Below are 23,174 nucleotides of genomic sequence, written 5' to 3' on the forward strand. Positions count from 1 at the left end.
ATGGAGCCTGGATAAGAGAGAGCACGCTGTTTCCTCACCAACACACACAGACACCTCCCTCTGTGCCTTAGGGTTCTGTGGAGGAAGTGGCTGGTGTAGGACAGGCTTGTCCAGACTCCTGGCTCCAGGAGAAGCTGGCGAGCCTCCCAGTCCCATTGTTCTGGCCACATTTCTGAGCTCTGCTCCCAGTGAGTCCCTTAACTCTGGGCCCAGCCTTTGTCTTCTCCAGGACTCAGGCCCCCCACCTGTGAAACATGAAGGCTTTATGTAGAACTTCCAGTGACTTTGCAGCATTGCCTTTTATAAGCCACTCACCACCCCCAATGAGGTGGTGCTGTCATCTCCATTTTACAGAGTGGAAACAGGTTTCAGTTTTAGTCACTTGCCCAAAGTCACCCGGCTCATAAATGGTTGGCCTGGTATTTGATCCCCGGTCATCTGACTCAGTCCTTGCGTGAGGTCCTAGCCATCATCAGTCTCATCGATCTGTCTGAGGTCAGGCAGGGATCATTCTCCCTTTCCTACAGATGGGGAAACTGAGGCCCAGAGAGGTGATATCTCTTGCCCAAGGGTGCAGAGCTGAGATGGGTCTTGAGCCCAGCAGGGTGCCATGTTGGCCAGCCCTCCTCCCTCTCCCCACTGACACAAAGCACCTCTGCCTGCTACGGCCCGGGGGTTGAGATCAAGGGGGTGAGCTGGGTGTGGCTATCAGCTCAGAGGAAGCAAAAAAGCTGCTGTAGGTCAAAGAAGAAGTGAAGTGAGAGTGTGGTGTGCGGGTGTGGGGTGTACAGAGCAGAGGCTGCCTGCAGCACAGAGCTTTCTGACTTCCCCTTCTTCCTGAAGATGGCAGCTGGACAGCAGGCAGACAGCAGCTGCTAAACAGGTCAGCCCCTCTGGGCCTCTGTCTCTATTCCCCACTCCCCCAGCTCTCTGTCCTTCTCTGCAGGTTCCCCAGCAGGCACTGGGCATGTCTCTGCCCAGGCGGGTGCTGGGCTTGGGACATCCCACGAGCAGCAATCTGGGGACCCACCTTCATTCCATTCATCAGTTTCTGGGTTCCTAGTGGCAACTTAAAATCTTAGAGAATGTAGAGATCTATGTTTTTGAAAAAAGGCAATTTAAATTAAGGGGTGGTTAGGGGCTCGGTTCAGATCTTAGCTCCCTCGCATGTGGCCTAGGGCAAGTTACTGGACCTTTGTTTTCTGGACTTCAGTTTTCTCATCTGTGAAATGGGGCTAGTCCAGTAACTTGCACCTCGGGTGACAGGGGTGAGGGCCTGGTACAGAGTTTGTGCTGGGCAAACTGGAGCAGGTGCAGTTTCTCTCAGTGACCTGAATTGGATTCTGGGGACAGTGTATCTCAGGGAAACGACTCATGTGCTGGCTTGCTCTCAGACACCGTGTTGGGCTTTCCTACCTGTGAAATGGGCTAATAATAGCACCTGTCAAGGCTTCCTGCAGAGATCACAGGGTCAGTCCTCACCCAGGTCAGGGTGAGGCCAGAGGTGGAGCTCCAGCTTGTGTTTGGCAGGGGCAGTGGTGCCCCACAAAGGAGTGCAGGTGGCTCAGCAGGCCCTTGTACTACTGTTGGGGAGAGGGTGAGCTGAAGGGGTATGCCGGCAGATGTATTCCTGGCCAAGGACTTCAGGACAGGCCCCAATTCCCGGGAGTGGAGGCCATGGAAACGATTGTTTGAGTCTTTCTCCCTGGCGAATAGGTCTCATTGGCCTCATTTTACAGATGAGGAAACCCGAAGCACAGAGCAGTCAAGAGTCTTGCCCAGTGTCGCAGCCCAGGCACTGAATATTGGAAGTGGTTATTAAGTTTGCAGCTTCCAAAGGCTCTGTTCTGTGCTCTGAATGTCTCCTCATCTCTCTATGGGCTTAAGTATGGTCTTACTTGTCCACACAGCAGCTCAGCCACCCAGCCACCTTTGGGAGGCTGGGTGCAGCGGGCAGAGCCCTTGACTGGGCGTCTGGAGCCCTGGGCTTGAGTCCCAGTTTGACAACCGGGATGCTTAGAACCCTAGGCACACTCCTGTGTGGTATTTAGTTTCCCCACACTCAATCGGAATCATTTTGGAAATCAAGTCAGGGAGTCCTGTTTCCCAAGGGCCCTAAATAAGGGGTTGCAGGGTGATGGCATGATGGAAATGGCCAAGGATATGGAGTCACAATGGGTGGTGACCTCTTGAGGGATGGGGACAGTGATGTTGAAGGCTATAAGTAGAAGTGAAGATGGTGGTTTACCCGTGGGAAAGGGGGAGGGAACCACAGCTTCTACATGGAGTGCCTGGAGAGTGTCACTTCTGCTTTGGCCTGATTTCCTCAGCTGGGTGGTGGGGTTGGAGTTTTCCCTCTGTGTCTGCCTGTGACCCCGCCTTAGGGTCTAGACCCTGGAGGTAAAATCCAAACCACTGCCTGGGCCTCAGTTTCCCCATTCATATCGTGAGAGGGTGGACAAGATGGCCCAAGGTCTTTTTCTGTACTATCATGTCCTCAGTGTTCTCACCTGAAACATTTCAAGTGGTTTTATTCAGTGGCTTCCTTTCAAACCTTTTCCCTCATCTCTTCTCTGAGGTTCAGGGAGGGTAAATGAATTGCCCAAGGTAGCACAGCCAAATAAATAACAGAGTAGTCAAGTGAATAAGAACCCAGCACTCCATAACTCCAAAGTCTCTCTTCTCTTTTAAAATGAATGCATATATTAATAAATAATGTGAAGACAAATGGATGAAAAAAATTGAATCCATATCTCAACACTGTCTCCAGGGCCAATGCAAATGGACTGGAGATCTGATGTAAAAAATGAAACCTTAAAAGTACTAGAAGACACTTAGGCGAGAATTCCTTCATAATGCTGGAGTGGAGAAGGCCTTCCTAGCTCTGAGTCAAAATCCAGAAGCTGAAAGAGAAAATACTGGTAATTTTTACATAAAAATTACATAAAAATTATGTATACTTCCATATGGCATAAAAATTACATAAAAATTATGTATACTTCCATATGGCAAAAAGGCCATTTGTAATGTCAAAAGGCAAATGACTAACCAGGAAAAAATTTACAAGTCAAATAATCAAGGGAGAACTGAGTTTCCCATTAGGGAAAGTGTTTCTAAAAGTTGATAGGGGCAAGTCTAACCCAGTATAAAAACAGACAGATGATGAACTTGTCCATATGAGAAAGGGTAAGTAAAGCGGCATTGTTTGCAAGAGCCAAAGACTGGAACTGACACAAATGGCTCTGAACAAGGGTCTGGTTAAATAACTTACGCTTTATCCCTACAATTACACCACGCAGTTGTCAAAAAAAAAAGGTGGAAGCTCTAGGTACTAGTATGGAAAGCTCTCCAAGGTGTATTTTTAAGTGAAAAAAAAACAAAAAACAAAGTACAGAACAGTATAGAGAATATGCTACTTTAAAAAAATAACAAAATGGGGGAACTCATATCTGCTTCTATTTGTATGAAGAAGTTCGGGAAGATACACAGCACACTAATAGCAGTGGTTCCCTGGGAGTGGCTAACTGGGAACCGAGTAGTTGGGTGACACAGGAGGAACAGAAGCTTGGCATTGTATACCGTCTGTATTTATTTATTGTTTATATTTGGAAGATAGAACTCTCTAAACTATCTGAAGAGTAAATTAAAATTGAGGAATGCATGGGGTAAGCCTAGAAAATACAGACCAGCAAAACCAATGGGCCCATAATCTCATCCCCAGAAGTGACCACTGCTCATGCCTTGATGTGCATTGTCCAGATTTCGTGTCTATAAAAATATGATTTCTTATATTTTTATAAGCTTTGGGTTCCATTGTTTTGCAACATCCCTTATTTTTTTGAAGCAATATGTCCTTATTATTTTTTCCATAATGATAAATTGTCATTTGGAGCATTAAAAAAATCCCAAGCATTAAAATTTAGTTTTTTGGGCCGGCCCAATGGCTCAGGTGGTTGGAGCGCCGCCACGCTCCCAACAGGCGAGGTCGTCGGTTCGATTCCCACATGGGCCAGTGAGCAGCGCCCTCTACAGCTAAGATTGTGAACAACAGCTCTCCCTGGACTGGGCTGGCGTGAGCAGCCGGAGGTTGGCGTGGGCTGCCGTGAGCTGCCACGGGCTGAAGAAGGGGGAAAATTTTTTTTTGCTTTTCTGTTGTGAAGGTAATACTCATCCATGTTTGTTGAAGAAAATTCAAACAATACAGAAAACATAAAAAAAAAAGTAAAGAAACCTCTCTCCCCAAATAACATTATTAGCATATTGGCGACCACTCTTCTAGATATCGTCATAGGCTGAAACATGCATATAAACATAATTTTCCAGAAATGTGATTATATTATGGGTGTTATTTTCAGCCTGTTCTTTCCACTCAATGATATGCTGTTCTCCTTTTATGTGGATAACTACATCATAATTTTTAAGAGTGAAATGGGAATCCATTGTATTGTATGTTTCTAACGTTTACTTTTTAAAAAATGATAAATTCACAGGAGGCTGCAAAAAATTATATAGAAAGGTTTTGTGTACACTTTACCCAGTTTTCTCCGATGGTGATATCTTGCCTATATACAATATCAAATCTATAGTACAATATCAAAACTAGGAGACTGACTTTGGTACAATTTACAGACTTTATTCAGATTTCATCAGTTTTATATGCACTCGTGTGTGTGTGTGTGTGTGTGTTTAGTTCTGTGCAATTTTATGACGTGTAATTCTTGTAACCAGACCCATGATCCAGGTACAGAACTGTCCCATCACTACAAGGCTCCCTCCCTTTTACAGACACACACCTGTCCTCCCTAACCCTTGGTGACCACTAGTCTGTTCTCCATCTCTATAATGTTGTTATTTCAAGAATGTTATCTAAATTGAATCAGACAGTGTCGTGCAGGGAGTCACGTGGGATCTCTGGTCCCGCTCCCCACATAAGAACACAGGATGTGGCGAGGCCAAAAAGGAACACCCACGGAGCCATAGAGAGGGGAGTCATAACACTATAGTCTCGCTGGTGGCTGGGTTGGAGACACAGGAAGCAGGGTCCACACTATCTGCAACCTGCCATCCACTTCTCTGCAACCCGCCACTGCACTCCGCCGTGCTAACTGCAGTCCGCGCTTGCCAGCTTAGCCACCATCTTCTTGCTAGTCCCATTTTCTGCTAGCGTAGCCACGGCAGTTATATTAGTGGCCAATGGCTCACTGGTTACAGCTGACGGCCAACTAGCCACAGCTGATGGCCATTTGATCACAGTTGATGGCCATTTACTACCTGAGCCAGCGCCTTTCCATGTGAGGCCGAGAGCCTGGAAACTGCTCTCTGGGACTCTGTCCCCACAGACACTATGCAACATTTTGAGACTGGTGTTTTTAGTTTTATTTTGTTTTTTTTTGTTTGTTTTAGTCAGCTTAATTCTCTAGAGACCCATCCAAGTTGTATGTATCAATAGTTTTTTTTCAACTGCTGACTTGTATTTCACGGCATGGATGTACCCCAGTTTGTTTAATTTACTCATTGAACAGACATTGGGATCATTTCCGGTTTGGGGCTACAGTGATCAAAGCTGTTATGGTGTTCGTGTATAGGTTTTTGTGTCAACATGAGTTTTCACTTCTCTAGGATAAATGCCCCAAAGTGCTACGGCTGGGTCATATGGTAGGTGCATGGTTAGTTTTATAAGAAACTGCCAAACTGTTTTCCACAGTGGCGTTGAACTGTAATTTATTTAACTATTCCTCTATTGATGGACATTTACATAGTTTTCCTTTTTTGTTTATGATTAACAATGGTATTATAAATGCCTTTCTGAGTATATATTCCTGGCTTGCCTTATTATTTCCATAGGATAAATTCGTAAAAATGAGTTTTCTGGGTCAGAGGATTTTCAGAATGAAAAGTTGGTACGAATCATCAACCAGTTCCCTTGGAAAAGTTATACTCTTGACACACCCACAAGGAGTGGAAAGTGCCTGTCTTTCACTGGGCGTTAGCGTATTTCAGGTCTTTGCAAATCCAATGGTAGAAACATTAAAGCCCATGATCTTAACTATACTTCCCTCTGCCACCACCATTGAGTTCTGCCACCTTGAAGCTCTGTGAGTCTGTGACTTTGGCCCTCACAAAAGGAAGAAGATTAGTTCTCCTGTCCTCCCTTCCCCTTTCCTTTTCTTCTCCATCCTCTCAGTCTATTTTTGTTTTGATTTTCTGAAGTCTGTTTATAGAGGTATACTTTACATACAATAAAACTCACCCTTTTGGAGAGTGATTTAATGAGATTTGACAAATGTATACAGGCATGTATAAACACTTATCACAATGAAGATGTAGAATGTTTCTGTTACCCTGAGAAGTTGCCTTCTGTTCTTTTGTAGTCAGTACCTTTTATCCCCCCCTTGGCAACTACTAGTAATCTGTTTTCTAACACTATGGTTTTTGATTTTCTGGAAGATCACAGAAGTGGAATCATATGGTCCTTTGTATCTGGGTTCTTTCACTTAGCAGAATGATTTTGAGATTCATTCATGTGTTGCCTGTATCAGCAGCTTAATCTTTTTTCCTCCATCTGCCTTCAAGATTTCCTTAGTCTTTGGTTTTGTAGCAGTTTGACTATGGTGTGTCTAGATGTGTTTTTCTTTTTATTTAACCCACTGAGTGTTGCTGAGTTTCTTGGATCTTTGGCTTGTTGTTTTTCATTAATGTTGGAAAATTTTTGGCCATTATTTCTTCAAATATTTCTTTGTTCTTTTTCTTCCCTCTGAGACTCTCATTGCAGGTATATTCAACCATTTGCTCTTGTCCCACAGTTCTTGGGTATTCACTTAAAAAAATTTTTTACTCTTTTTACTCTTTGTGTTTCAATTTAGATAATTTATATTGCTCTATATTCAAGTTCACTGATTACTTTGCTATGTCTGGGTTGCTGATTAATCCATTGAAGAAATTCTTTATCACTGATATTGCGTTTTTCATTTCTACTTGACTCTTCTAAGTTTCTATTGCTCTCCTGAAATTTCCCATCTGTTCTTGGAAGTCCACCTTTTCCACTACATCCTTTAACATATTCATCATAGTTATCTTAAAGTCCCTATCTGATAGTTCCAACATTTTGGCCATCTATGGGTCTGGTTCTATTGCCTCTTTTATCTCTTCACAATGAGTCTTGTTTTTTTCTTGATTTTGAGTGTGTGTGTGTGTGTGTGTGTGTGTGTGTGAAAAAGAGAGAGAGAGAGAGAAAGAGAGAGAATCTTTGATTAAATAGTGGGCATTGTGTATAAAAGAACAGTAGTGAGTGAGGTAAATGATATTTATACTTAGAAATGGTCATATTTCTTATGTTATGGCTTTAGTATAGGCCATTGAATCAATCTAGTCTTTGTTGATTTCAGTTTAGGTTTTGTTGTTGCCATAGTTAACCTTCTCTGCACCACAGGCTTCACATTTCTCCAGTGGTGGACTGCTACTACTATGTGTTTACTGTTAGGCCTTGAGTCCCACAGGGATTTTCTCAGTGTTGTTGTCCACTCTCAGCTTTGCATGCATGCAACACAGAGGGAGTCTCACTTTGTGTTCTAGCCCCTCTTCCAGTAGTAGACTGCTGTTACTGGTGTTTGGTGCAAGTTTTGTGAATTCTTTGTTCTCTTTCTCTAGCCTCAGTCTTAGGAAGCCGTGTACCTGAGCTCCAGGAGTGGAGCTTTTTTAGCTTTTTTGATTCATCTCCAGTGACAACTCCTGCCTCTCATTCAGAGCAGGTGCTAAAGCGCAGGCAGACTTCCTGTCCTTTACCCCATGGGACTCAAACTCTGTCTTGTATTGATGTGTGAGTGGGGGTGTCTTGGGTGTGAGTGAGGTTCCTGTCTTTTCTGCAGAAGCCCTCTGTTTTATATCAGTGCAAAATCCTGGGTTTCCCGCTCCTTGCCAGTGGCAGATGGCTTTTGCTTAGTGTCAGTGCAGGGTTGGGGGTAGGTGGGTTTTTCATCTTCTCTATACTATGGGTTTCTCCATCAGAGGTGGCAGACCTTTGCCTGGTAGCAGGTCAGGGGCCTGTGGGATAAGGGTGTCATGTCAGAGGAAGGCCAGGCAGATGTCTGTCTGTAGCTTCAGCCAGTCACCTTTTTGTACTCATGCGTGGCCCAGAGCTCAGATGGCTTCTCCTGGTACTCCTGCTCCACTCTTAGACTTTGGCAGGTCCTGCCTGTCTATGTCACCTTGGGGGCTCTCTCAGACCTCTGCCCTACCCCAGTCATTCTCATGAACACCCAGTAGAAAACTGTGGGAAGAAACATACTCTCCTCGTATCCGGGGCTCCCAGGGGTTCTAAATTGTCACTCTAGTTCACATACAACCTTTAAGAATTCATTAAGATATCAGTTTTCTTTTCTCCTGCTTTTGTGGCAATTACGTCTTCCTCCTGTGTTCTGTGAAAAGGGAAACGATTTGTCCTTGAAGGGCTTATTGGCTGTTGGAAATCAGTTTACTTGGTTACCTTGTGACTTCAGCTCTCTAAAGGGCTCGGAAATTAATTTTGTACCTTATTTGGCTTTTTCTATTGTCAAGATGGGAATGATGTTCTCTTGTGGCTCTCTACATTGTAAATGAAAGTCGAAATCATTTTAATATGGTCTTTACACAATTAAAAAATAAATCTCCTATTTAATGCTTTCGTTATGACCAATATACATTTTATCCCCTATTAAGTCAATTTGTGTAGCAAGATTCCATTTTCTTTTCTGAAATAACTTGCTTGTTTTTATTTTTCATTTGCAAGCTTTTTATAGGGCATTTCTCACAAGAATTTTTTCAGATGTTTAAGCTTGCCAGATAGTCTGTGTATGCTCTTCCTTTTATCCTTCGAGATCTCCATCCTGGAGACTCAAAACCAATCCCCCGTTTTTAGCCTCGCCCTCCTCCTTGCCTTTAGGGGTTCCTGCATGTTCTCAATTGCCTTCAAGGGTGTGAGGCTTGAACTAGCTGACTTCTCCGTGTTCCCTTTCCCCCAACTTCTCCATCTCTCTCCCCACGGCAGCACTTTGGTTCAACTTTTTAGGTCTGCTAAATGTATCATACGGTGGCAACCTGCTTTGTAGCTCCAAAGGTTTGCTGACATCACTCATCTGCTGTTGTCTTCTTTCCCACTGTTCTGTCTTTGTGGTTTGATGTCTACTTTTATTCCCTCACTCTCATTTTCTTGGAGTTTCAGTGAGTAGATCTAACTTTACTGTCGTTAAGCAGAAGGTTATTAGTTTATTTTAAAACCAAGGAAAATGAGAGGATCTGGCAGAGAGGGCCAGATCCTTGCCCGAAGTCACATGGTGCGGTAATGAAGGGTAGCACAAGGTAACATGTTGCTTGCTTCCAAGCAACTTCTCCCTAGGTGAAGTCAGGGCCTTGGGGAAGCCCCCCCAGAGAGACCACAATTTGGGAGGGTGGCAAAGCTGCTAATGGCAGGTGTTACTAAATGGTCAAGGATTTTGGAGTCACAGAGACCTGGCTTCAGGCAGCCTCAAGCAAAGCAAGACCTCTTGCTCTCTGAGCCTCAGTTTCCTCATCTGTGAAATGCAGGAGTAACGAGGATCAACTAATGTGCTGTATGTGTCCTACCCTGGGAACATGCCAGACGCCTAGAAGTTAGAGGTCACTCTTTGACCATGATGATAACAGCACCGCGTTTTCCAGGGCGGGACCTCATCCTTGGAGGAGACCTGGCATAGAACATGGATTACTGTGCAGCCCTTTTTCTCTGTCTGTGTCTTGTGACTGCTCAGAGTGGAACAGCAGGTAAGAGGGCTCTGCTGAGCTGCAGGGGTAATCCTAGCTCAGGCCCCCAGTTGTGATATGAAAGGGGGAGGCCTCAAACCACGGGAGATTGAAAGGGGGCATTTAGGCCTCCTGGGGAAGCAGCACAGTGAATTAGTAGGCCCAGGCTGGAGTGGATGGCCCAGAGGCCAGGGCTAGAGGGCAGCTGCAGACAGAGTCTGAGGTGGGGCTCTGACTCACTCCCACAGAGGCATCCGAAGAATCCCTGCACTGGATGGAGACAATGGAGAGGTCGCACATGAAACGGATCTCGATTTCCTTTGCTGAGTGAGTTGCATGTCCCTCCTGGCCTGACTAGTGTCAGCTGTGCCTCCCACCCCCAGCTTGCACATTGAGTCAGTGGTCCAGGGTTGGTCTAGTGTAGACCATTAATTCATTTATTCAACATGCATTTAGTGAGTCCCTACTGTGTGCCTGACACTGACCTCTGGAGATGCAGGATAGATATGTCTCTCTACCCTCATCTTGTTTACTGTCTGGATGGGAAACCTTAACCATGGAATCCATGAAACCAGCTGCAGAATCATGAATCTCTGTGCATTTTTTTTTTTGGAAGGGGCTCCAAAACTCAGGGTGGCCTCTCCAGGATTTGTGACCCAAAGGCCAAGCAGCTCTGAATGAGAGGCGAATGCTGATGATTGGCTAGGGAAGCCAGGCACTATGGGAGCACTTCACTCAGTCAGCAGGGAACAGCCAAGGAAGGCTTCCTGGAGGAGGTGTCAACAAACTGGGACCTGAACAAGAGTTAATCAGAAGAATGGGATGAGTGGGATGGGGATATAAGAGTGTGCCAGGGACACTGTGTATGCGAAGGTACAGAGGTGGGAGTGACAGCGATAAGGCGGCGGGGAGAGCCTGCCTTCCCAGGCTGTCTGGAGCCCTTCTGGCCCCACCCCTACTCTGGGCTATGGTCATTTCTCTTGCCTTCAGGTACATCCGTGGTCTGGAGAATAGACTGCTGAATGCCAGCTTCCAGGGCTCCAACCTCACCTTGCAGACATCCACCATTCAGGCGCTGGTCTTCAAACTGGGCTGTGACTTTGCCGGCCTCTCGCTGAACAGTGAGGCCCTGAAGCCTGTTCCCCAGGTCAGAGGCGATCAAAGGATGGGGACTGGCCAGTACCTCCACCCCAGAAATCCTCTAGGGGTTTAAGGTCTGAACTTTCCCCAGGTTCCACTGCCCTCCCTGCCCTACACCCCCTTTCCAAATCCGGGTATTACTGTACAAGTGAGTTGCCTTTTCCGTAAATGGGGCTGATGTTCCTCATGTGAATGAGAGAAACGAGGGTGCTTTGTGGCCCCTCAAGGTCAGCATTCTCTTCATGTGTTTGCAGGCCCATGGAGGGGCAGGGGTGGTGGCCGTGGGAGAGGCCAGGGAATCTGGGCTCCTTTGAAGAGCCTGGTGTGATTCCTGCTGAATGCCCGGGTGCTGGGGGCTGACACTCCATACCCCTGGGGCTGAGTTGGGTGAGGTAAATAACCCAAATTCAAAGCTGGAGCAGCTAGCGAGAAGACCTGGATCTCGAGGAGTGTGGGAGGAGGTGCAGCCAGGGAGTAGGTTTCTGTAGGTGAAGGCCCCGAGGAGGGGAAGGAAATGCCAGGGTAAGCCGGAGGGCTTCACAGGGAGTGGGGGCCAGAGAAGGTGTTGGGGCCGGTCTGGAGGCCTCGGACACCAGGCTCAGCCTGTCTTTGGCCCTGTGCAGGCCCGGCACGCCATGCAGTTCCCCGCTGAGCTGACCCGGGAGACCTGTAGGACCCGCCCCAGGGATCTGCGTCTCATCTGTATCTACTTCTTCACTGCCCGCTTTTTCCAGGTCAGAGCCATGGTGGGCCCATGAGGGCAGGCACTGGCCCCTTCCTGGGGGCGATGCAGGCATCCGTGCCATTGCCTGGACTCTGGGTGGGGACCAGTATCAGTGGACTAGCCCATTGTGCAACCTGAGCCAGCCAGTGCCCCTCTCTGGGCGCCAGTTTTAGCAGAATGGTGGGTGTACAATTCCAATGTGCACGTGTGACTTAGGGAAACCTACATGTATGTGTATGACACTATGGATGACACAGACAAGAAGGTCACAGGATCCCTGTCCTCAGAGAACTCTCCACCTTGACAACTACACTAGGACCTTAGAGACTTCATTTTATCTCAAGGTTGATTATGACCATAGAGATGCAAAGTGATGTATGAGTCAGGGTGGGGTCGGGGTTGTTCCCAGTGAGCAGCCCAGGAGGTTCTTCTGGAGAAAATGCCTTTTAACCTTGGCCTTGAAAGCACGAGGCTGGAATCCATTAACCAGATGGGAGGTGGAGCGGGGGTGGGGTGGGGATGGTGGTGGTGGTGGTGAGAAAACAGCTTTCCAGGTTGGCCCACGTCATACACATGAAGTCATGCTGCTTGTTCTCATCCAGGGAGGAGGGGCTGGAGAAGGGGGCTCTGGGACCTGGTCCAGGGTCTCCTTGTGTCCTCGCCAGTCAGCTCTTCTTCTGTTGCCCTTCCAGAATGACATCAATGCATCTCTGCTCAATAACTACGTCCTGGGGGCCCAGCTGGGCCATGGACACGTGAACAACCTCACAGAAATGATCAACATCAGTTTCTGGCACAACCAAAGCCTGGTACTGGGGGGGCAGCTCCCTTTCCACCCCACCGCTTCCCCTTCGTGGCTGTCCTGTTCAACATTATTGGTTTGACCAAACCCAAACCTGTGCAACTATCTTGGACACAAACTATTTTAAATCCATCACATTTTGAAAATTCCTGCCAAAGAAATAAGAGAGAGGAACATTTACTCACTGCATTAGTCAGGATTCTTTAAGTTGCAAAAGATAGAAAACCAGCTCCAGCCACCTTCAGTGTGAAAGGGAATGTATTGGCTCGTGTATATGAAATGTTCAGGGCTCTTTCAGCTTCAGGCACGGCTGGATCCAGGGGCTGATACGACACCGTAATCACTCAGTCTCGCTCTGTCTCTCAGCAATGGTTTCCTGCCTTGGCTCTCACTCTGTGGCAAGATGGCAGCTGAAGAACTAGACTGCCCTCCCCTCTTCTCAGCAGGCTTTTTTTCGCCAGTGCAAACCAGGGTCCCAGAATGTAGTCCCTAAGGGTCCAGCTAGGTCACGTGTCCATCCCTGAACCATCACTGTGCCCAGGGGGATGGAGGGTGTGGATTGGCCCGGCCTGGGATGCATGGCCCAGGGACCAGGCTGGATTCATCTGACCTGCCCTTGGGGGTGGGGGGTGGGTCCTCAAGGGAAGTGCAGATGCTGATAGCCAAAGAAGGGAAAAGGGCTGTGGGGTGGGCATAAGCCCTGGTGCCTCTGCTCTTCTGTCTGGTATTCCTGAAAAGTCCAGTCTCTACGCTCTGGCCCTATCTTCCCATCACCCTCTCCTCTACACTCTCAATTTCACCATCATCCTTCACTTCCATTCCTCTGGGCCTTTGCCCTGCAGTTACCTTCACCTGGAATGTTTTTGCTCCACTTCTGTTGAAATCCAACATGTCCTCTAAGGTCTCAGTGTCCCTGTCCCTTCCTTCGTGATTTTCCATGGCACTGCCTCAAATGAGACTCAGAGAAGCTTTGTGACTTGCCCAAGTCGTTCTCAGGGTCCGTGTGTAGGTGAGGCTAGAATTTGGGTCAGCCTGATGGCAAAGCCCAGCCAGTGCCTGGTAAAATGTTGACGAGGGTGTAGTGGAGTCCCCTTTGGCCCCCACAGTTTCCAGACCCCGATTCATGACCCTCCCCTGCACCCCTTGGATGCACCCAACTCCAGTATCTCTCCTTAGGCAGGCTACTCAGTGACCTGTGTCTTCTGGAAGGAGGGAGCCAGCAAGCACCGCTGGGGCGTCTGGAGCCCTGAGGGCTGCAGTACAGAACAGCCCTCACCTTCACAGGTGCTGTGCCACTGCAATCACCTGAGCTACTTTGCTGTTCTCATGGTATGTGCGCACCCATTCTGGGTGAGGGGGGTGAGAGATGCGGGAGGCCCCTGCTCAGGACAGAGGAGGAAGGCAAAGTCTGGTGCCAGGGACAGAAAATCCAACTCAGCTGGGTTTAGGGGGGAAGAAAAGAAATACATGGGCTTATATTCCTGAAAAGGCTGGGTTAGACTTCAGGCAGAGCCCGAAGTATCAGGTAAAGAAAGAACTTTATCTCTGTCTCTCAATTGTGTTGGCTTTGTGCTGGCTTAGCCCACAGACAGGATCTCCCCCTGAGATCATAAGACGGCTGCCAGCACGTCCAGGCTCACCTCCTACTGGCATTTGGGCCAGTAGAACGAGAGCGTCTCTTCCCCAATTTTGCCAGCCCAAATCTTATAATTGAGTCCCTCCCACCGGCCTTAATCAAGCTCTGTGGGCATGAGGAGGGAGGGCTCTGACTGGCTAGGTCTGCTGCACCTGTCCACACAGTGGGAGAAGTGTTGATTCCAGTCACGTGCATAGAGAGGGCGGGAGGGGACGTTCTCATAGAGGAAGGGGAGGTCTCATAGAGGAAAGGGAGATGGGAGTTGGGAGCGAAGAAGCCACTGTGTCTGCCATGGCTTTTATCAAGCCAAGACTATGGTGAGTATTGTGGGGGTGGGGGTGGTGGGGTGGGGCTTGGAGCTGGGGTCTTGGCACATCTCTCCAATCGAGCCTGGGTGGGAGGCATTTCCATGCTTCCAGCCTCTAGCCACCCTTCCTCCCACAGCAAATCTCCCCAGCCCCGATACCTGCAGAGTTGCTGGCGCCTCTCACGTACATCTCCATCGTGGGCTGCAGCGTCTCCATCATGGCCTCCTTGCTCACTATCCTGCTGCACTTCCATGCCAGGTACTCCCCTGCCCTGCTGCCAAGCCTGCCCACTCACTGCTTCTCGGCACCCTTCCTTCTTCCCCACGTGGTCTCCCAGAGTGGCGTGGGCTTCTCCGGAGGGTGGAGGCCAGGAGGCAGGAGACAAGCCTCACCGCGTGGCTGCTATTGGGTCCCTGCCCCCTGGGTCCCCATCACTGTGTGTCTATGAGCCCAGGGGGTGGTGCTGCTGGTGTGATGCCCCCAGGCCATGGAGGGCCATGCTCCCACCCGCAGGAAGCAGAGTGACTCCACAACACACATCCACATGAACTTGCACACCGCCGTGCTGCTCCTGAATGTCACCTTCCTGCTGAGCCCCGTACTGGCCATGCCCAGCGTGCCCGAGTCAGCATGCACGGCGCTGGCTGCCATCCTGCACTACGCGCTGCTCAGCTGCCTCACCTGGATGGCCATTGAAGGCTTCAACCTCTACCTTCTCCTGGGGCGTGTCTACAACATTTACATCCGCAGATACATGCTCAAGCTCGGTGCAGTGGGCTGGGGTAAGCCTCCTGCCCTTCTAGCTTCCTGAGACTTCCAGCTGGACAGGGTACCTGTCCCTGCCAACCCTTCTCTTTCTCTTCTGCTTTCTCTGCTTGTGCCTAGTATGGCACTGCCAGCCCTTCCTCATCAGAGAAGAGAGTTCTCTAGGGGCTGGGACAGCCCAGGGACCAGCTCAGCATGTGCAGGGGGCGGGTAGAAGGAGAGGCAGCCGTGACTACTGCCACGACCACTGGTCATCATCCCTGCCAACACCCACTACCACGTCCTACGTTATTCTTATCATCACCTCTACCTCCAACGCCACCACCACCTCCATCAGCACCTCCACCACCTCCACCTCCAACGCCGCCACCACCTCCATCAGCACCTCCACCACCTCTACTTCCAACGCCACCACCACCTCCATCAGCACCTCCACCACCTCTACTTCCAACGCCACCACCACCTCCATCAGCACCTCCACCACCTCTACCTCCAACGCCACCACCACCTCCACCACCACTTTCACTACATCCCCCGCACCACCTCCATCATCAACACCATCTTCACCTTTGTCTTCACCACGGTCTCTGGCCCCACCATCATTGTTATCTCTGCCACCATCCTAGCCCCTCCCTTTATTATCTGTTTCCTCATCAGTTCCCCAAGCTGTCTCCTGTTATCTCCCAGCCACCACTTCCTCAGTGTGACAACTACTGCTGCCATTACTGTCCCACCCTAGAGCCCTCAATCACATCACTTTGGAGAGCAACTTTCTCTAAGACCACTAGGGCAGTTGCTCTGAAGCTGGCTCACAGGAGCTGGGGGGCTCAGAACAGTCTCTTTTCCTAACCCCTCTTGTCCAGTAGAAGTCTGTTTCAGCAGCGCCTGGGACCCATGTCCAGCCCGTCCCTGGAGTGTCCTGGCAGATGCTGAGCCTCTGTCCCACTCCTCAGGGGTCCCGGCCTTTCTGATGCTGCTCCTCCTTGCCATCAAGAGCTCAGCCTATGGCCGCCATGCAATCCCGATCTTCGACCGCCAGGGAAACGGCACGGGCTTCCAGAACGTATCCATGTGAGTGCATGCAGGGCTGGGGCAGTTTCCCTGGCTCTGGCAGAAGAGCCACTGGGCCCTGGGGCTCTCAATAGGATGTCCTGCATGCAGGGCACTGGCTGTGGGGCCGGTAGTGGGCTACTGCTTAGACAGGGGCCGGCTTCCAGGGGACTTTGCCATACCCCTTCTGCTGGATCCCCAAGGTCTCCTGCAGAGCAGGCTGGAGTTCTAGGCTGGCTAACTCTAGGAAGCTGTGGCATGGACTCCAGCGCCTGCTCACAGGTCTCCAAGGCCTCTGGCTCCTGGCAAGGCACAGCTGCCGGCCCCGCTCTCAGGCCCTGCTGTGGCCTCAGCCTGAGCCTGGGTGTCCTCCATTCCCACCATCTTGTTTCATTCCCTCAGGCTCCGGTTCCTCCTGCTTATGCCTGGCATGGACTGCCATCCCTCAATCCCTCCTTGTCAGGGAAGAGAGTTCTCTGGGGGCTGGGACAGCCCAGGGACCAGGCTCAGCATGGGCAGGGGGCGGGTAGAAGGAGAGGCAGCAGAGGGGTCTGGAGGACAGACTCTGCTGCCTCTTCCTGTGCCCTAGGACATTACCTTTTTCTTGTTATGAAAAGTCTCTTAACAGCCAACGCAGAGAATAGCTTCATAAACCTCTGTGGACCCATCACCAGCAGTTGGCCATTGTTCCCTTGCTTGGCTGAACAAGCTCAAGACCACTGAGGTCTGACTCTGTGGCAGGCTTTGTGTATTAGTCCATTTAATCCTCGCAACAAGAAGTAGGTCCTACTGTCAGCCCTTGTTTAGTTAGGGAAACTGAGGCACAGACAGTGTAAGACCCCTGCCCCAGGAGACCCAGCTGGTCAATGGCAGAGCTGGGACTTGGTTGCAGGCAGGCTGGCTGCAGAGCTTGGCCTCCAAGCACTGCCCCTCTTGGCTTCCTGGAAGTGAGAGCTCTGGGCAATGTCCGCAGTGGGTGTGAGCTGGGGTTAATTCCTCTCACTGTGAGGGTCGGGTTGGTTTTTTTGAGAACATATGACTTAGGACTCTTCAAACATGTATTTTATTATACAATATGCAATGTGGACAAAAGAACTAAAGTGACAATTCCATGGGACAGGAAGAGCTCCCTTCTCTCAAGTCTTCCTCACTTCCCTCTCTCCCCTCAACTGTGTACGTCATCTGTCGTCCTTTCATCCATTAATAGACACTTAAGTTGCCTCCATATCTTGGCTATTGTAAATAATACTGCAGTGAATGTGGAGGTGCATATGTCTTTGCAAGTCGTGTTTCTGGGTTTTTCTTGTTTGTTTGTTTTGGATAAATACCCAGAAGTGGAATTGCTGGATCATATGGTAGTTCTATTTTAAAGTGTTTGAGGAACCTCCCTACTGTTTCCTTAGTGGCTGCACCTATTTATATTCCCACCAACAGTGCACCAGTGTTCCTTTTCCTCCACATCCTGGCTAACACTTGTTATTTCTTGTCTTTTTGAAAACAGCCATTCTGGCAGGTGTGAGGTGACATATATATGTATTCCTACTCACAAACAGCAATTTAAAAAACCCTTGAAAATAACTCCGATGCCCACCGGCAGGACACTGGATTCATCGACGTGGTAGAGCCACCCTTGCGAGACAGTGGTCTGGTGGTGAAAAGGAATGACCCACGACCACACTCATGAACTTCGATGAAACCCAAAAATGACATTCAAGGACCCTTGTGACTAGTGGCAGGAGCCCGATCAGGGGCACAGGCTCTTGGCTCAGACCACAGGGCTTCAAGTCCCCCCTTTGCCTCTTACTAGTGTGCATCCCTAAGCCCGAGCCTCAGTTTCCTCATCTGTAGGTTGGCGGTGATTATATACCTGTCTCAGAGGGTCATCATGAAGATTGAATGGGCTAATCCAGGGAAAGCATGTGACATGGTGTCTGACTGGGGAAAAGGAGACACCTGCCTTGAAGGCGTCTTGGGGAGGCAAAGGGCTGGAAAGGAAGCATGCAGGGGCTGCAGACAGGGGGCAGAGGTGGCAGGTTGCGTGTATTGTGGCGGTCTGGCTGGTGAGCCAGAACTAGGACTTCACCATGTGTGCAATCAGGCGAGAAACAACAGGTCTGAGACAGGGACCGAACAGGGTTCAAGAGGGAGTCCAGGGGCCCACGAGCGCGTGGCTTCCCCTGGCCTTGGGAGCCACACCAACCCTGGCACTTTGCTCCTCCCCTGCAGATGCTGGGTGCGGAGCCCCGAGGCGCACAGCGTCCTGGTCATGGGCTATGGTGGCCTCACATCCCTTTTCAACCTGGTGGTGCTGGCCTGGGTGCTGCGGACACTGCACAGGCTGAAGGTGCGGGAGAAGGCGCTGGGCACTCGGGCCTGTCGGGACACTGTCACCGTGCTGGGCCTCACCGTGCTGCTGGGCACCACCTGGGCCTTGGCCTTCTTCTCCTTTGGTGTCTTTCTGCTGCCCCAGCTCTTCCTCTTCACCATCTTCAACTCGTTCTATGGTGGGTCCTGTGGTTGCCCTGGAGGAAGCCCCTGGGGCTGCGCACTCCTGGTAGATGTTTACTACTGAAGGGCTTCCTGTCCAGGGGGTGACTTGGGGCTTGAACTCCAGATCTCTGACAAGCTGATTAGGGCCACATCCCCCAGAGGAAGGGGTGCCGCCCTGCGGTCTGCAAAGGCACCCTGTGGGCTAGCGGTGGCCAGGTCCTCCTGCTCCTTCGCTCTGCCCTTCTGGCCTCTAACAGGAAGGGATGCTGAAAATTACTCCTAGGCCTCAGGGAGGCCCAACTCACCCCACCTAAAGAGGTCTCCGGATTGTGGGAAAGGCCCCACGCTGCTCCTGGGATGCTCCCACTGACCAACCTTTTGCTTGCAGGGTTCTTCCTCTTCCTGTGGTTTTGTTCCCAGAGATGCCACTCAGAGGCAGAGGTGGAGACAAAGATGGAGGCATGCAGCTCCTCCCAGACAATGCAGTAGTCTGGACCTCCTGGCCCGGAACCGCCAGCCTCTTTGGCTGCCTGCAGACGAGGCACTGGCTTCCACCGGAGAAGGTGTCACCAGCTGCTGGACACCAGCCAGTGTGCCTTCCAAGGCTTTCCACCTCCATGGCTTCTCTGGACCCAGAGAAGAGGATTTTGCTCGGCCTCCCCTGGCATTCTGCTCTGGGCAGGTCCAACCCCACGAGGGGGGTGGAAACTTCACTCCGGTATCGGGGCCTACCTGGCCAGCAAGGCCTATGGCAGAGCACTGGTCTGGGAGTCAGGAGACCATGTTTCAAAGCTTGGCTCTGAGTCCTACTGTATGACCTTGGCCTGTCATTTCTCAGGGACCCTCACATTTTTGACATACGCCAGATGGCTCTGGTCCTACCTAGCCCAAACTTTGTGAGGCTTGAATAGAACCAGGGAGGGAGAGAGTCAGAGTGGGCCCCATTGACTGCACCTGCCTGCTGGGGGTGGGGGGGGAGGGACACGGCCAGCCTGCTGGGCCCTGCCCCCTTGCTTCTGGTCACACCCTGGCCACAGGCCAGTGCTTAGAGACCCAGCCAGTGTTTGAGAACTTACCAGCCTATGCCTGAGACCTCTTTTCTTTTGACAACCTCCCACCACAAAATTATGATGACTCCAACTCCAAGGCCACCTTTCACAAAGATCGGGAGGTCTGTTCCTCCCCAGAGACTCCTCCTTCCTCCAGTGCTCTCAAAACTCTCTTGGCCATTTAGACCAGTGACTGGGGCCTTCCAGGGGTAGGGGGGGCGCACCCCTTTCCCCTCCATCTGAGCCAGCTGAGCCTCAGTGTCCCGGCTATTTGATATTTCCTTGGGTTGAGTTTTCCTTGGTAGGCGTGAGGGTATGAGTTCTAAATACAAGCTCAGGCCGCCGTTGCAGAGAATCATCATTGCCTTTGCTTGACCCGTCAGACGAAGAGGGAGACCAGTGAGGCCAGAGCCTTCCCGGGATACACACCAGGGGGCGCTGTTGGTCTGTGCTCAGAGGCTTTTGGCTCAAAACTGTCTTGGAAATGCTGTGGTCCCTCCTCTGTGGATATGATACAACAGATGGAGAGGCCCTGCCTCCAGGACTGCGCCTGCTGAGTGACCGGCAGGAGGAATGCCAGCACTGTTTTTATGGCCATTTCTCTTTTCCCAACACAGCTTCTGGCTCTTGGGGTCTTGCTCTCAGGCCATACCTGGCACTAGAGTAGTGGGCTGGGATTGGCTCTCAGGGCCCTGCTCCAGGCCGTGAGACAGATTTTAATGACTTTGAACGGTACCTGGAGGGAATTGGGACTGGATCCCTTGTGTTATGCCCTCTGTTCACTTCTTGATGCAAATAGCCCTTCACTACGTGGTGAGTGGTGCAGGTTCTGGAACCAGAGTGCCTGGGCTCAAATGCCAGCTCTGCCACTTGCTAGCTATGTGACTGTGGACAAGCCACTCAACCTCTCTCGGCCTTAGTTTTTCCATCTGTAAATAGGGGTAATAGTAATATTTATTTTGAAGGGTAAACAAAATAATCCGTATACAGAGGCTTAGCACAGTAAGTGCTCAAGCAGTGGTTATTATTATCATTCGTATTTTTGCTGTTATTATTAACAGTGTCAGCTGAGTCTCAGAGGCCCACCCATCTAAGCCCCAGGCCCAGGTCTGCTCAACATCACAAACCCAGCTCCTCCCTGGGTACATCCTATGGCCACTCAGCTTGGCCACCTCCTCTCCCCCTTTTCCCAGAGTGGCCTCTGCTCCAGCCTTGCTGGACTTTGGCCACTTTAGGAATGTTCCCTACACAGTTCAGCTGCCGTGCTGTTGCCACATGGCCCCTCTCCTCTCAATTCCCCGATCCCCTGATCTATTCTTTTTTTCTTTTTTAAGGAGGGCACAGCTCACAAGTGGGGATCGAACCAGCAACCTTGGTGTTATTAGCACCATGCTGTAACCAACTGAGCTGACCGGCCACCCCAGCTCTGATCTATTTAAATTCCTGATAACTCATTGATCACATCTTCTATGAAATCTCTCCAATTTTCCCACAGAGAAAGTGTCTTTCTCACTCCAACTCCAGGCAGAGTGTCCCCTCACCACTAACAAGGTGATGTGAACCCCTAGCCAGTCCCCATGGTTTAACCCAGCCTTGACTTGTACCAGGTTCCCCAGGCCTTGGGTGGGCCCTCATGCTAATGAGGGTGCTAGGGATCATGGGAATCTCTAACCTCTGTCTTGGGCAGCTCTGGGGAGTGGTGGCTTAGGATGGGTTGGCAGCCCAGTGAAGCAGAGACTTGCCTGGGACCTCTTTTCTCACCCCCAACCTGGGCCTGGTCTCTTAGACCCTACCAAGCCCAGGGCTACCCAAGGGAGGATGTGGCCGCAGTGACACAGAATGGGTCTGGTGGTTGCAAGAAACAGTTCCAGGCATGTAGAGTTAAGCCCCATTGGGGTCCAGGCTCTGGGCTGGGACAACTTCCAGGAAATTCCCCACCCGGATGTGGGGGCTGGGCCTCCTTGCCCTCCCCTCGCTCCCAGCGTGGTCCTGGCCTGGCCCAGCTCACAGGGGGGCTTCCAGACTAGTGGGAAGATGGAGTGGTGGTATCGGGGAGCCCCTGCTCAGGGCCAGGGACTCCAAGGAGGCACTTGCTGAAGGATGACGAGTAGAAACCAGAGGGAACACACACTAGAAGTTTCTACAATGCTTTGTTGCTGTTATTTCAGAAAGGCAAAATCACCACCAGAACTCCCAAGGGGTCTGCCTCATGGTGCTCCCCATCCATGACCCCGGCCCAGAACCAGCCTGCACCCCTGCAGAGCCTCCTCACGGGCCTCCCTGCCCCCCCCCTCCCAGTCCAAGCTTTATTCAGAGGCCAGAGGGAATTTTCCATCCTGCAGCCTGAGCAGGTCCTTCCCTGCCGGAACCCTTCCACACCCTCCCCTCCTCGTTGTCGAATTCCCTGCAAGAGCTCGAAAGGCCCTGGGGGGTCCGGCCTGTGTCCACTTCTCAGCCCATCCCCCACCATTCCTTCCACATCCTCCTCCATCCTGCCACATTAAACTACTTTCATTTCCCCGAACATATCCTTTCTCACCTCCAGGCCTTGGCACAAGGTGTACACTTTGTCTGGAACACTGTTCTTCAGCCCTTTCATTGGTGGAAAGGTGACAACCCAACCTTAAGATCTCAGCTTTGCACCCTTCACTGTCCTCCCTTCCCCTCTCACCACCGCCCCCTGTGCCTGGACTAGGAAGCTGTCCCTGACTTCCAAAGTCTAGAATGGAGCGTTCTCTGGGCTCCACCACCCCTGCCCTTCCCCCATGACTGTAGTTATTTCTCTGTATGACGACTGTCTGCATCCCTGTTTGTCTCAGCTGCCAGACTGAGAGCATTTGGGGGGCAGGTACTATGCCTCCTTTGTTCATTCATTCATTTATCCATCACGTAAGCGCTCATCATATTCCAGGAACTCCCCCAGCTGCTGAGGATATGTAAATGAACAAGTCTTATTCTGGTGTGGGGAGGGTATCATACAAGAAATTTAACAAATAAATATGAGATGATGGGTGGTGACATGTACTATGAAGAAAAATAGAGGCGGGTGAGAAGATAAAGTGGTCAGCAGAGGAGCACGGGAGAGGAACCCAGGGCTGCTGGAGTTGGAGGAGCAAGAGAGTGTCACAGAGTTGGCCTGAACAGGCTGGGTGCCTGGAGGGCGAGCTGGTCCCAAGGCCAGAGTCCTGTAGAGATTTTGCCATGCGGTGGTAGTGACCTCTGGGAGAGCTGGGGGCAGGGAAGATGGAAAGTTGTGTCTGTTCTGAGAAAAGCTCTTGAGGGAGCTGAGGGAGCCCTGACTTAGGGTGCACTTGCTACTGGCAGGAGCAGAAGTAAACTCAATGAGGAGAAACACTTTACTACGTCAGGCCAGGAGGAGCCTCACAGAGTAAGAGGGACTGATGCGCTTGCATACAAAACTTGCCAAGTCACAAGAATGCGAGTTACCATGAGTTAC

At 50.5% G+C, this 23,174-nt stretch overlaps 1 protein-coding gene across 2 annotated transcripts; it reads left to right on the top strand.

Moving 5' to 3' along the window:
* The first annotated feature begins 764 nt into the window (after positions 1–764).
* Positions 765–22,692, top strand: ADGRG5 (adhesion G protein-coupled receptor G5). 2 transcript variants are annotated; one of them, XM_033127138.1, is made up of 12 exons: positions 765–883; positions 9,673–9,774; positions 10,002–10,080; positions 10,744–10,900; positions 11,517–11,627; positions 12,310–12,426; positions 13,596–13,748; positions 14,500–14,621; positions 14,877–15,145; positions 16,082–16,199; positions 18,405–18,682; positions 19,057–22,692. In XM_033127138.1, the coding sequence occupies exons 2-12, from the start codon at positions 9,711–9,713 to the stop codon at positions 19,155–19,157; spliced, it is 1,569 nt and encodes a 522-aa protein (XP_032983029.1). In that variant the 5' UTR covers positions 765–883; positions 9,673–9,710; the 3' UTR covers positions 19,158–22,692. The 2 variants fall into 2 exon arrangements, with proteins under 2 accessions (XP_032983029.1, XP_032983030.1); XM_033127139.1 differs by lacking the exon at positions 12,310–12,426.
* The last annotated feature ends 482 nt before the right edge of the window (positions 22,693–23,174 follow it).

Source organism: Rhinolophus ferrumequinum, chromosome 15 (genome assembly GCF_004115265.2).
Source record: "Rhinolophus ferrumequinum isolate MPI-CBG mRhiFer1 chromosome 15, mRhiFer1_v1.p, whole genome shotgun sequence".
Lineage (NCBI taxonomy): Eukaryota > Metazoa > Chordata > Mammalia > Chiroptera > Rhinolophidae > Rhinolophus > Rhinolophus ferrumequinum.

Bases quoted from the DNA above. Each gene is read 5' to 3' on its own strand.
- ADGRG5 (XM_033127138.1), top strand. From the start codon at position 9,711: ATGGATTACTGTGCAGCCCTTTTTCTCTGTCTGTGTCTTGTGACTGCT. The intron at 9,775-10,001 runs GTAAGAGGGCTC...TCACTCCCACAG, and splicing joins TGCTCAGAGTGGAACAGCAG to AGGCATCCGAAGAATCCCTG. The intron at 12,427-13,595 runs GTACTGGGGGGG...ATCTCTCCTTAG, and splicing joins TCTGGCACAACCAAAGCCTG to GCAGGCTACTCAGTGACCTG.